This window comes from Pezoporus flaviventris, unplaced genomic scaffold (assembly GCF_033815535.1).
Source record: "Pezoporus flaviventris isolate CSIRO_AGI_PZ_B2104156 unplaced genomic scaffold, CSIRO_AGI_Pfla_v1 ptg000013l, whole genome shotgun sequence".
Lineage (NCBI taxonomy): Eukaryota > Metazoa > Chordata > Aves > Psittaciformes > Psittacidae > Pezoporus > Pezoporus flaviventris.
Genome location: NW_026892561.1, coordinates 402457 through 416422, shown reverse-complemented (window position 1 = coordinate 416422; position 13966 = coordinate 402457). Strand labels below are relative to the sequence as shown.

Here is a 13966-nt window from a genome sequence, read left to right as displayed (position 1 = left end):
AAATAAAATCAAACCACCTTACTCTACATAACTTACATAGCTTCCCTTTGTCATTATTTCTTCTACACCACTACTGAACGCTAAGTGCATCTTGCCACCGCTGTGGTGTTCCTGATGTGCTCCTGCTTAGCTGCAACTTGAAAGATGTAAAATAGCTGCACAAATTTCCATTTGTATTTGTGTTTTATTTCTCTGTAGAATGCCTTAAATTTAACATTCCTTAAGAGAGATCCGTGCAGGGTGCTAATACTGGTTTATCTGGGTGAGCAGTCAGCCATTAGGAGTCAGGTGTGTGACGTAGATCCAACAGCTAGGGTACGTGGGTGAGACAATCCCTCCTGACATAATCTCAGATTACCAAACCTGAACAGCCTGCCTTCTTCACAAAAGAGTGCCTCTCCCACAGATCTCAGCCACGCTCTCCACGCTACGGACAGTCTGTAACACCTTTCCAGCACAGCCTTCCCTTAGGAATAATAATTTCTAGATGCTTTTGAATGAGGAGCAACCCTGAAACAAGGATATTAGCCCTCTAGTGGAAAAACATTGTCTGCAGTAGTTTTTGTATGTATGGAAGATCACCCCGGTGAAACAGTGTGTTGTCAGGGCTCTGAGTGCATGAATAGACCTTAATGGTTTCTCTTTGTGCCTCCATCCACACCCAGTGCCTATGGGACACTTTATGTAAGCTCAGCACTGTATTTAACTTCAGCAGAGTCACAGTCAGGTCAGTGCCCTGCCATGGACCCCACTGATCTGGACTGTGACCTGTGGTCTGAGTTCCTACCTTGATCTTCAAAGTGCCTCGTCACTGTGCACCTGCCCAGCGATCACGGGACTGTGCCTGACTCTGGTTATCCTCGCAGATCCCAACCCTGACTGGCAGGTTGCCTTCCAGGCTTTACCTTGTACTTGCCTCATCACCATCAATTTGCCTGATCCTCTGAACATCACTGGACCTGCCCTGCTCACCTTGCTTGGATATTGTGGGATGGTGTCCTGGCTGGTGAAGCTCTTGCCTTGCTGGCTGTGTTCTTACTGTTGGCTCCATATTCCCCGGGAAGCAGCTGGCTTTTGCTGCTCCCTAGCTTGCGTAGCATAAACCCAGGAAAAAAGGAGCATCCTGTAGAAGCCATATAAAGTAAGTGTGAGAGAGGTTAAATCTGCAGAGAAAGAACGTATGAAATCAAAAAGCTGAAATGCAGAATTATATGTTTTTGTCAAATGGGTCATCGGAGATTGAATAAAGGTTGTTAGGAAGTGACAGATGCTAGGATGTGATATTTCCTGAGAAGGACAAGGACATAAAATTATAGAAAGGAGAAACAATAAGCACATGAAAAGGGGTAAAAGAAAAACTAGCAAAAGCTCCTAGAAATTATAAAAGAGTGAAAATACTAAAACCCTAAAATTAGCATGCTCAACAGCCCAAATCCCAGCACAAAACTCTCTGGGATTTTACTGTAAAAACCTTTTATTCCTTATTCTATTTTTAATAAGGATTTCTGATGATCTTCCATGGCAACCAAATCTCTTTAAGAACCTTTGGCGAAGGAAACTGTCAAAGGGTATTCAGAAATCCAAGTTCACTCTTGAGCCTTTATCAATTCTGGACAGCACTATGAGGGGAAATAACCATATAAATACTGTCCATGCCTCCAACACAATTTTAATTGCTATGAGTCAAAGTAGAATTAGTAACAGAAAATTAAAGTATGTATCTCAAAGTAGAATAGCCAAAAAAGGAGCATGCAATGCCAGTAAGAGCTATTTATTCAAGTTATTTAGTCTGCTCTTCAGCTGACCTAAACATTGATGTGATTAATGACATCCACATTGAAATAACAGGCAATGTAAGAATCTTCATAAAAGAGAATCAGCTAACAAATATAACAGTTCAAGTCAATTAGTAAAAGAGGCTGTTGGAATGAAAAGGTACTGAAGTTCTTGTGCTGAAACTGAAGAGGGGCAGAATTATCACGTCCTCTTAGTTTAAGGTATTTAGGCTTTTCACCGGAGTGCCTGAGGCAGGGTATTAGAGAAGACAAGATCCTGAACCTGGCATACCTAAGAGCTAATCAAATAAGGCAAGTTTTTCCTTTGAAAAAAAAATGTAGTAGAGGAAAGCAAGTAAAAGAATTCTGGTGTGTTTTTTTTCTGAAACAAAAAAAGATCAAACGAAAAAGTACTCCCACACTTTAGGTATCGTGTAGTGAACTATGTAAGATGAAAAGAACGTGCACGGTGCCTGTCTGGTGGTGTTTGACGTGCTGTGCAGTCAGTGATTACAGGACTGCCTGTGGAGAGGTGGCAGTGTGCCCGGTGCTCTGCCAGGTGGATCAAAGGCTTGCTGGGGAGGACCAGCCCAGCAGTGCCCCTCGAGCCCACAGGCCTATGGGAGACTGGAGTATGGTGGGGTTTGAGTGGTACTAACAACAGCCTCTGAGGCTGAGGAGAAACAAAAAAAAAACAACTAAAAATGCGTTGCCTTCTTATTCCCACCTGAATTTCACTGTGGGAGCAGTCACTGGATGCTTTCAGTTTTGGAGCTGGGCTCTGGGTAGCATGAAAAAGCTTGAAAGGAACATTACGTGGCACAGCAAGCACAGATCCCTGGTGCTGCTGGCGCTGTTCTGGTGCTTGCCAAGTAGGGTCCACCAACAGCCTTCTGCCCTGGCACCTTTGCTGTGGAGCAGTGGCTGCATGTTGCCACTTTGGGACTTGGGCTCTTGGGTGGCGAGTTGGAGGAACATTCAAGGCCAGGCTGGATGTGGTTCTGAGCAACCCCATCTAATTGAAGGTGACCTAATTCGTTGCAGGGGGGTTGGAATTAAATGACCTTTGAAGGTCCCTTCCAACCCAAACTACTCTATGATTCCATTATTCAAATTGGTATGTTTGATCTTACTTAACAATGTTATTTTTAGGCAATTCCGTACCCTGCTCTGTAAGCAACATTTGTGGCTGGCACAGGTACACTGACCTACCTACACCTCAGGCACAGTAAGTGGTGCTTGTCAGCCCTTCACCTCCCACCTCCGCGGCCCGTCCGCCCCCCGCCTAGGCTCTGACGGCCAGAAGGCGGGAGGAGGCAGCGGCCGCCATGTTGGGACGGAGCGGCGCTTCCTGTGCGTGCTCAGAGCAGCGGAAGGACAACAGGGGCTGTACCCGCTGAGTCCCCGGCCCACATTTCACCCGGGGGTAGGGGACAACACTCCCGCCGTGCCCGCGGAACCCGCCCCCGAGGCCGCACCGAGGGGCGGCAGTTGCGGCAAGAGCTCAGAGGAGCCGCTGAGGCGACGCGTGTCCCCGCCCCTAAGGACGACGCCCCCCTCGTGATTGGCTCGGACGGCTACGCCTCCCCTGTGATTGGTGGCATTTGCTGCCACTCCCGACACGGGGCGGGCGGTTAACTCAATTGGTCTGACAACACCCCCTATCCCCGCGCGCGCGGCGGTGCGTGCCCCTGGAGCCACGTCACGTCGGCCGCGCGTGGCGGTCCGCGTAAGCGCGCTCGGTGCCGCGGGTGCTGAGGCAGCCGCCCGGAGGAGACGCGGGCGCCATGGAGGCGAAGCCGGCGGAGCTCCGGCTCTGTGACAGCCTCATCCTCTGGGTGAGTGGCCGGTGCCGCCGCCTCGCTGCCCCGAGGGGGCCTCCGGGAGCGGCGGGAGGGGGATCGCGCGGGAGCGGCGTGTCCTGGCGGAGAGCGCCTCTTCCCGTCAGAGCCCGGGGCTGTTGCCGGGGAGGATGGATGGGGCCTGCCGGGGGGGGTCAGCTCCTCAGTGGTGCTCCTGCCCGGTACGAGCGGGCAGCAGCCAGCGGCGGTTTGGGCACAGGAACCGGGCCTGGTTGTTGGGATGGGGCCTAAGTGTGAACCGAGGGTGTTCGCAACCGGTCAGACGTTTCCTTGATTGTAGATGTGGTCGTTCGAATACCATGTGGTGGTTCTCCAGCTGTGGCTTTGGTGCGGAAACTGCTCAGTAATTAATAATAGTAAATATGTCTAATTAATTTGAATAGAGTTGACAGGAACAGAAACCTCAGAACATCTCATACCAGCTCTCAGTTGGCTAAAGCATTTATTAGGCAGGCGCAGCACACCTAAACGTCCGGTGTTTCCTGTGCAAGAAGCTTGTATTTAGACTCATAGACTTATGTACGTGGTAAGACCTTTAACATAATAGAATCATGGAATGGTTTGGGTTCACTTAGTTCCACCCCCCTGCCACAGGTAGGGACACCTTGCACTGTAGCAGCTTGCTCCAAGCCCCGTCCAGCCTGGCCTTGAACACTGCCAGGGATGGGGCAGCCCTAGCTTCTCTGGGCACCCTTTGCCGGCACCTTCAAGATCATAAAGTCCAACTGTATTTAGAATCCTAGAGTCACGGGATGGTTTAGATTGGAAGGGACCTTGAAAGTGGTCTATCTCCAATCCCCCTGCCACGGGTAGAGACACCTTCCACTAGGTGAGTTTCTTCTGCTTCCTAGTTTGCAATTTTGGTCCTGAAGGTGCAGTACCTTTGGTTAGGAGTGAGCTGCACTAACTAGAACTTCTGGAAGAAATCCTGGCAGGGAAGGCCACGTTTACCTGATGTGAAATAGCAGGTGTCACCTTTAGAAATAGCAGGTGTTTTGCCTGTGTGAATTGTAAACTGGAGAAGGGAGTGTTTTAGAAGCATTGTGGACATCTTTGAATGAAATTGGTGGAAGTGATAGCAACAGCTACTAGAACAGGAGTTCCTTTTACTTTCTACGTGACAGTACAGAAGTTGTAACAAGTTGACGTCAGTACTAAATCCATGAAAAACAATTCCCTCCTTTATTTCCCTTCCTCTGTTTTCCTTTTAGTGATCTGTTTTGCTGACTCAGGCTTTGTCTTATGCTTACCTCTCTGGATATCTTCTGTCATTTAATCTATGCGTACTTTGGTTTGTCTCTTTTTTGGCTCTGTAACTGTATTTTCCTCTCAGCAGTCAGGTAAGAATAGCTCTGTCATGATTCAATTGCAAAATAAATCAGTGCATTCCTGAACTCTTGCTCAGAATACCATGAGCACTGCTGAACTTTCTGTAAGTTTTACAATTCCTATTTAAAAGATTATAAGCCAGATACTCATTTTCTGTATCCTCACAGTGCATAGCTGAAATGACATTATAGATCATGAAAGGAATTCTAATGGAACTTTAGCTTTAAACTGTAAGAGTTCTGTGTAGTGGCAGTAGTGGAAATGAACATTCAACTCTGTGCGCTCAGGTTTTCTGTAAAACACTCAGCAGATGCATTTGCAGATGCATGTTTTTAGATCTAACACCCTATTTCTTGGACCTAGTTTCCAACTTAGAAACTTTGTTAACACTAAGATTGTTTCAAACATCCTTTCAGCTTGAATTTCAGTTTGAATAATAGGGGAAATAAAAGGTCTGGGGAGGCAGGAATGAAGTGCTATATTTCAGAAGAGAAGTGGGTTCTGTAACTGTGGTTCTAAAGCTTTCTTAATATATCTACTGTTTTAGTATAGTGAAGAGATGCTCATGATTTTCTGTGTTCTGCTGAAAGATCTTGTGGTTTGTTTATGTATTTAATTTTGGCAAACTCCATATTAGAAAACATACTTTGTCCAGAGAGGAAAGAGAAAATTCAGATAAAACTGTTATTTATTGGTTCTGCAACACAGATGTCATTAAAGTCTGAGGATATTACAGGAAAAAACTTAATGGAGTTAAGTTAAATTATAGGGGAAATGTACATGAGATTCCAAGGAAAATCGATGTAAGTAGTATCTGTTAAGTCTGAACTTACAAGTGTGTTCCAGAAACAATTTTCTAAGTCAGAAAGACAAACTTCAGTTAGGATATGTGAAGTAAACCTGAGTATTTTCTGCCTCTGGGTAGGAGTGAAGGAGTAAAAGCAGCAGTAGGCCTAGTGGTGCAGTAGAAATTCTGTATTTATGTGCCATTACATAGGTGTTTTCTTTACTGTAGCAGAGAAAAAGTTGGTTGAATGTCTTTTGGTACTGGGCTGCTCTGAGGCTGCTTCTGTCTTTGTCTCCAAACTAGAAATATGTGGTCACATCTTAAGCAGAAAGCTTCCACAATAGATGTACCCTTGTTTGGCACTGGAAGCATTGGTGATGTTAAATCTGTCCAGTGGCTGAGTTGTTTTATTAATGTTCTGGCATTAAGAATGGGAATGTTCATTGTTACTTTAAAATCTCTTTGACTGACTCTATAAAACTTCTATCCCTAGTTTGTATAGTCTGGGTATAAAATGGAGAACCTTAGCTCTACATTGTCTGGATGAAATTGAGGGCATACCTTCCCAAGAGGTTGATTTCTGCTGGGTAGCACTCTTTGTTTCATCTACAGCTCTTTGGTGGTAGAGCCTTCAGCAGACCCAGAGAAAAGGCATTAAGTGCTACATCTACAAACTTGAATTTTCAGATGATTATTGGAAGCATGACAGCTGTGTCTGAGAGAAAAATACTTGCTTCTCTTATAGCAGCAAGTGGCAGGCTGTATTTAAGCTAGATTCATGAAATGGTTTTCAGTGTGAGTAGCAGTATGTCCTTGAAGCTATATTTAGTAAAACTAATCAAGTTTGGGGGGAAAAAAAGAGTACTGCTACAGTTGTGAAGTCTGTGACTGCTTCTGCCAGCCTCCTCCCCGTGCCTACTGTGTTCATTAGTTTTGCAAGTACAGTAGAAACCTGTCTTGAGGAAATGATTGGGCTGGCACAGGGTTTGAAGAACCCATAATTAATGTGTCTACTCTCATATTATTTCTAGGTGCTTAAGTAACTTCTAAATATACAGAGAAACTAAGATTCTCAGCCCTGCTTTTTGCTTAATTAGCTGTTTCTATTCTGGGAGATACTGGCATACATAAAGCAGTGTCACCGGGCTTTGTAAGGCCTTGTTTACCTGCTCTGACAGGCTTGGGTGAAATGGTAGTACCTGTGCTTAGCAGTTTCTTTGGTTTCCGAGGAGGTATTTCCAAATGGCAGCTTCATAATCTTGGTGCCATGAAACTCTGTGCTCAGTCTTGACTTGTAAGCTTGCATGCCTGTTCTTGTGTTGGCATTAAGGTTGCTATAGTATTAGAAACCAGTGCTGTCAATCACAGCTGCTTCTGTGATTGTTCTACTTAGTCTGTGTTGTTCTACTTAGTCTTTTATGTAACCTAACAGGGATTATGGACTTCTCACCTGCTGTAATACAGGATTTATAAAATGCTTTTTAAATTTAAAAACAAATTACAAAAACCCCCTTGCTTTGCATAATTTTCTCATATTGGATTTATTAGACTCTTTTTGAAGCAAGCAAACAAATATTCAGAGTCTGTGGTCACTTTTATAAGCATAGATGGGACACCAACTGCCTCAAATTCTTACTCCTGGACACTGTGCTTTTCCACTATGTTGGCGTAAGTAGCTCCAACCCAAGCCATTCTATGATTTCCCCAACACGCCTGACAAGGCTGTTCACTGGTGACCTCTGAGGAACCTTACATTTCACAGGATGCTTGGGAAAGCCCTTTCACAAGTGGACAGGTAATTTATGACATAGGAAACGTAGTAACTTTAAGAAGTTGGTTTTCACAGCGGACAGAGATTGTAAGGATCTATTCTCGCTTCCATTCTATTCCTCATAAACATCTTTTAGTATTGTTAACAGCAAATTTTCTCTTGTTTGTTTTATTCATCATGGTAAGGAAGGCTGAGCTTAAAAGAACTGCTGATGAACTCTTACTTCCCTGAGTAAGTGTGTGATGAACTGGCCGATGTGTGTGGAAACTGCTTTCTTACCTGAAATAGTTAGTTCCAAGCTGATTGAGTTTTGGAAGGCATAAAATATTGCAATTATAATAGCTAATTATAATAGGTAATTCTGTCAAAATAGCTTTTTAAAGCTATCCCCAATATACCTTAGGGATAGCTTTAGAAAAAGACACAATATCCAAAATGGAGAAACATGTTTAACTTGAGGTAATTCCATCCTACATATCTTAAATGTGGGGAAACCAGCAAACTAAGGAAAAAATGTCTGTGCTCATCAGAGATATGGAAGAGCTTCCATGTGAGAACTGTCTGTATAGATGAGGACTGTTGGTCCTGGGAAAGGCAGTGGGAGGAGATGGGGATGGGTATGGAGGAGAGGTTGATGCAGACTTGAGCTCCTGGAAAGGGCAAGAAGAGTCTGTTTACCATGTGCACAATGATGCAGAGATGGGAGAGATGAGGCAGAGCTAATAGGTGACAGGCTCTCACAAGAGGGGATATCCTGCAGACTGTCTGGATGCTGAGTTTGTGACTGCAAAAAGTGCCTCAGCCACGTTCATGGAAGAAAACTTCATTGGGGACTGTTAAACAGGAATGTAGTGTCTGTGCTCCAGGGGTTCTCAAAGACACAAATTTCTGGAGCCTAATGAAGTGTTTTGAGAGTTTGGACTCACTTTTTACAGTCTATGGATTGATATGAGGACCTGGGTTACCTCAGTGTTGTAAGGCTTTATACATGAAGCAGTCCAAATTGAAGGCAGAAATGAGCAGAGCAGCAGAAGAGCTGCCCATGGATGTGTGATAAGCTAGTATTATACATCAGGTTGATGATGGGGCTCATGTGTATAGAGCTGTCTGCTGGGTGGTTGTTGCAGTACTGTGTAAGGACGTAGACATGTTGAAAGTATTGCTGGCATTTGTGCTGCAAAACACTTGTGCTGTTAGATTTTGTTCTTTAAGATGGGAGTTGTATCTTGTTTGTACCAGTCCTGCTACAAAGGGTCTTCAGTTGTACTTGTGCCTGGAAGCACCAGTTAGAATACAAAGATTGCATTCAACAATTCATATAGAATAGATCAGACAACTTACTATAAAATGCTTTCATGTATAATCTGATTTTGTAATGGAGGAGAAGAAGGAAAACTGGGGCTTTGTTGCTTAATCTTTAGACAGATATATGTAGGTTGGATGAAACTGCATCCAGCCCTGTGTTCAAACACTAGGTACTGTGATGCTTAGAAAATAACAAAGTGGTGGTGGAAATACCAGGAAAAATATATAAGTAAAATATAACTGGGAGAAGATGCATATCTTCAGGCTATAGTGAAGTTTCTTGGGTTTATAGCAGTATTTTAAAGTTGCATATTTAAATAGGAACATGTTTAGAGTAATTTTGGAATCCTGAATTGCAGGGAAATATCTTGCCAGCTTGCAGAACTTGAAGTGGTTCAGTCTTTTCCCGCTGTCTTCATATCCTTAAAGTGTACAGCAGACAACTGTTGGTTTGTTTTTTTTTTTTTTTCACTACTTTTGTACGATTTTCCCCCTTCCATTCTTAACTCCCCAGATAATTTTGGGGGTCTCTGTTGTTGTCATGACTTCTGTTACTAAATGTTTGGAATAAAAGACTGAATAGTTTCCCCCCACTCAACTTTCACCCCTTGTTGTGATCCTGTTTTATGTTTAGATAGTCATATGTCCAGAACTAAGCAGTGTAATATGATTTGAAAGATGGATAAACATGACTTTAGTTTCCCAAGTTAGTATTCCATAATTTGATTTACAATAAAAGGACCAGTGAAAAAGTGGAGTGTGGCTGTACTAACTTTGTAAGTTACTATTCAGAAGAACTGAGATGATTGGGATGGCTTAAAAACTGTACAGTTCAAAAAGCGTTTTGGCTGTTTCAAGTGGAGAAACATCTTGCTAAATGCTTGTGCCTTAAAGATGAAGATGGTAACTGATTTCCTGTTCTGTCTCCTGAGTAAGAAATGCAATGTTTTTCCCTGTCTTAGTTGCAGACATTCAACACTGCTGCACCTTGCAGAGATGTTCAGGACTTGACTAATGGGGTTGCCATGGCGCAGGTACTTCACCAAATGTAAGTTGATACTGGAGGAAAGGTATTTAATTTCTTGAGGGTTCTGTGTTTGCCATGCCCAGTTTTTAAGTAGGCGGGGGGGGGGGGGGGGGGGGGGGGGGAGGGACAGTTTACAGGAGAAGATAAAGTATACCTTTGTATTGTTGTTTTGGGGATGGTATAATAGTTGAATGTGATAGACTATCTCCTCATCGCCTTCTTCATTCTGATACTGCAGTATTAAATTCATACTTAAGGGTAATTGAGCAGGAATGATAGGACCTTTCTCACTTTTTCTATCAACCCTCTTTCCATGGATATCCATACTTCAGGCAATATGTTCCACTTTATGAAGAACTAAAAGTTCAAATGATGTCTTTGTGTTCTCTTCCTTTGGGATTGCTCAGTTGATTTAGTTGCAAGTTCTAAGATTTATATAACTGTTTGGAAAAAACAAATTGTGACACGTCAATGGCAATTTTAGTATTAAATAATTAACAGTTTGCTAATCAAAATAATTCCTGTTGTGTTGGTGTGATGACAAAGGGTACTGGGTTGAGTGACATACTAGGTGTGACAGTTATATTTCCTTCAGAGAGCTGTAACACAAGTATCATGCTACAAGTCATTGCTGCAGCTTTATTGTTGCTCAGATATAAAGCAGAAGTCTGAATTACTATCTCCTGTTCAAATTGTATTTTTAATTACTAAGAAATTACTTAATCACCACCATCCCCCTAAAAAACCTCAAGCCAAAATAATACATAAAAATCACCCCCAAACCAACAAACCCCCAAACCCATAAACCCCACCCTGTCTGCTTGAAAAGGTTTTAAGCATGCTGAGTAAAGACAGAGCTCACCCTTTTCCTGGGAATAGCAAAAATTGATTTAGGATTACTTAGTGAAGATTCACTGAGCAATGTGTGTGGTATGAGGCTGCTACAGGTTTTGGGCATACTTCTTTACAACCACATTGGTTGATGCTAGTGGGGATAATAATAATTGGGTGTAATACATAGGTGCTTTGAGACCAGTGAACAAACAATATGGTGTGAAGAGATATTGTTAAATATACTGTGATTGTATCATGCTGCAGCTCAGTGTGTGTTAACACTTCCCTCAGCAACTCATCCTTGTTTATGCTGGCAAAGTGAATATAATTCTGCCCAAGGGAACCAGTGACATACAAAAAGATTGAATGCCAGTAGCTTAAACCAGTTTGTTTCCTAATAAACACCTTTGACAAACTGTGGCAAATATTGGAAAATTGAAATGTATGAGAATAGGTATCAAGCATAACATCAGCACTAGTCAAAAGAGGATGTTTGCATCATTATGATCACTTTGTCTGGTATAAAAATTCAACGTGACAAAGGCCTTGTGTTCCTAGCTGTAGCTAGCTCAAGCATGTACAGGAATTCTTCTTGCCCTGGAATGTGGCGTCTTAATGCAGCCAGCAGGATGGAAATTGCTTCTGACATCAGTATAATTTGCAGTCTTGAGGAATTCATGCCTCGTTAGACACCATAGTCAAACAGCCAATGATTTAATGCTGGGAATCTGATACCTTATTTATATAAATGTGCTTATTGACATTTAATCATTTCATTTCAGAGATGTCGCTTGGTTTGATGCATCTTGGCTAAATCGCATTAAAGATGATGTTGGTGACAACTGGAGAATAAAGGTATTCAAAATTGAAATTAGTGGAAGTTTGTGGGGTTGGATATGTTGTCTGTCCTGAGAGTATTGAGCAGTCCAAAACCCACAAAATTAAGCTCAGACTTTTTAAGGTTATTTTAAATGTACTTGAATTGTCTGTTGATAGTTTTAAGTGCCTTCCAGCATTGTTTCATGGGGATTTTCTTCTGCATTATTTCTCTTCCCCTCTCATTATAGATTCATATCATAGAGCTGTTATGTGAACATGTTGTTCTAAATTATTATTTAAAGAATTTTAATGAAAGCCTGTAACTTTATCTTTTATGTACAACAATTAGGCCAGTAATCTGAAGAAGATACTGCAAGGAATTATGGACTACTATCATGAGGTATGGAAAAACCAGCTTTTTTTTTCTGTTGTTCTAATTATTAAACATGATTATTGTCCTCTTCACCTAGCTTATTTGTTTTCTTGGCAAACTAATTTATTTGAAGGACTTTCTTGGCAGAAAGTAAATGAGAATTAACTGGTTAAGTGGGAGGTGTGAGTGATAATAACATTAATTTATGCAGGTGTATTTTAGATAAGGTTCTTGGAGTGTAATCTGGAAACCATGTCTCTGTCATCGCCCAGGTAAATGTCACAAGGACTGAGCTGCAGAATCCTGTTGGCTTTTGTGCATGGATTCATATTTGCTCTTGTCTAATGAAGTTTTAATCCTTTTTTACACAACAGAACAGATTCAGCAAGCCTAATCTAGGTTTTACGGCACTCACTTGGAAGCCGAAAGAGAAGTTACAAATCCTTCTGGACACAGAAAGGATGACAGTTTGTTCTCTCATGCAGAATGCATGGGGTAGCCATAAACAGGTGCTATTTATTGAGGTTTTTTAAACAAATGCTGATTTTTTTGTGTGGAGCTTGATTACAGTAATGTAATGGGTATGGTTAGAAAAACTTGCCAGATCATCTTATGGCTTCCTGGTCTCACTTGGGTTTAGTTGTGATGTTGAGTGCCAAGCCCTTCTGTATTGCCGGGATTTTGCTCCATCCCTGGCAGTGTTCAAGACCAGGTTGGATGAGGCCTTGGGTGATATGGTTTAGTGTGAGGTGTCCCTGCCAATGGTAGAGGGGTTGCAACTGGATGATCTTAAGGTCCTTTCCAACCCTAACTATTCTATGATTCTAGTCTATGATTCTATGACTGAGGCTCTCTCACAAAGCCAGAAGCAGAAATTCTTTAGGCTTATGAGGAGCTTTTTGAAGGCTTATGGAACAACCAAATTTGGAAGCATTTTTAATTCTTTTTTTTTATTATACTGGTAGAATAAGTTGATTCTCTCATTTGAAGTTTAGCCCAAAAACTTACTAACTTCCTGCTGTCACTTTTCCCTGTATAAGTGGTCAATTAGCTAAACCCCCAGTTAATTAACTTTCAAAATATGTGGTTTTGCCAGAACAATTTTATACTAAAGTGCATAACTTCATTACACTAAATAATTGCTAGGTGGTTTGCGTGTATATATTTTTAATGCTGTCTACTTTAGATTAAATTTAGGCCTATTCAGAGAAAAAACTGAGGTGTCAAGTATGGTTAAGGTCATTGGCTAACAGGGGATTGAATATGCGTTTCCCTAAAACATATCCACACTGAGGGATGGAGAAAGACATTTGGAATAGCCTTTGCTGGTGCAGGAGAGGCACGTTGTATGACTTGGTGTTTCATGTGTGAAGCCCCATAACAAATGATTTAAGAACATCTGCTTTATCTAGGCCTCTTAAGATTTCCTAATCTGTTGCTCTCCACGCTTAATGTTTGAGATCTTTTCCTTCCTGAAGTTTTACAGTAACAAACTTATTAATAGACCATTTTGTCTGGATGGCTGAGTCTAGGTTTCTTACATGATACCAGATTTTCATGTACAGAAGTGGGAGTCTACTTTCTGTCTTCTTTCCTATTATGTTTTAATTTTATTTTTTATTTTCTCCAGTTCTTGGGTCAGCAGATTTCAGAAGAGCTTATTCCAGACTTAAACCAAATATCTGAGAACTCAGATCCCACTGAACTGGGGAGGCTTCTGCAGCTTATTTTAGGCTGTGCAGTCAACTGTGAAAGGAAACAAGGTATGCACTACCCTAACCTGTTCAACAAACAGCAGACTGCTTCGGGTGATTGCTAAGGTGAATGAGATGTAGAAGCTTTTCTCATGTATTAACAAATTAACAATAGAGATTTTTTTATGTGCCTATTCTGAAACCGGAGTTAACTTAAAATCTGTGGGGAAATTTCCTTGTACAAAACTCCTTTGCTCAGGTCAGGTTTAAAAAAATAGTCTGAGGTGTCTGTAAATTATTCATATTTGTTAAAATATAAACCAAGACCTAAAACTTGCTATTCAAATGCCAATCAATCAAATTAAATTAAAAAATTATATTAGAAATTGC

General features: G+C 41.9%; 1 protein-coding gene across 1 annotated transcript in view; it reads left to right on the top strand.

Annotated features, from left to right (window-relative positions):
• Positions 1-3459: 3459 nt before the first annotated feature.
• HOOK1 (hook microtubule tethering protein 1) overlaps positions 3460-13966 on the top strand; it is a 29566-nt gene continuing 19059 nt past the window's right edge. Inside the window, exons 1-5 of the mRNA XM_061451119.1 lie at positions 3460-3613; positions 9792-9877; positions 11473-11545; positions 11859-11909; positions 13513-13645. Of these exons, the coding sequence (XP_061307103.1) occupies positions 3563-3613; positions 9792-9877; positions 11473-11545; positions 11859-11909; positions 13513-13645 (394 nt within the window). The 5' untranslated portion in view covers positions 3460-3562. The remainder of the gene's footprint in view (positions 3614-9791; positions 9878-11472; positions 11546-11858; positions 11910-13512; positions 13646-13966) is intronic.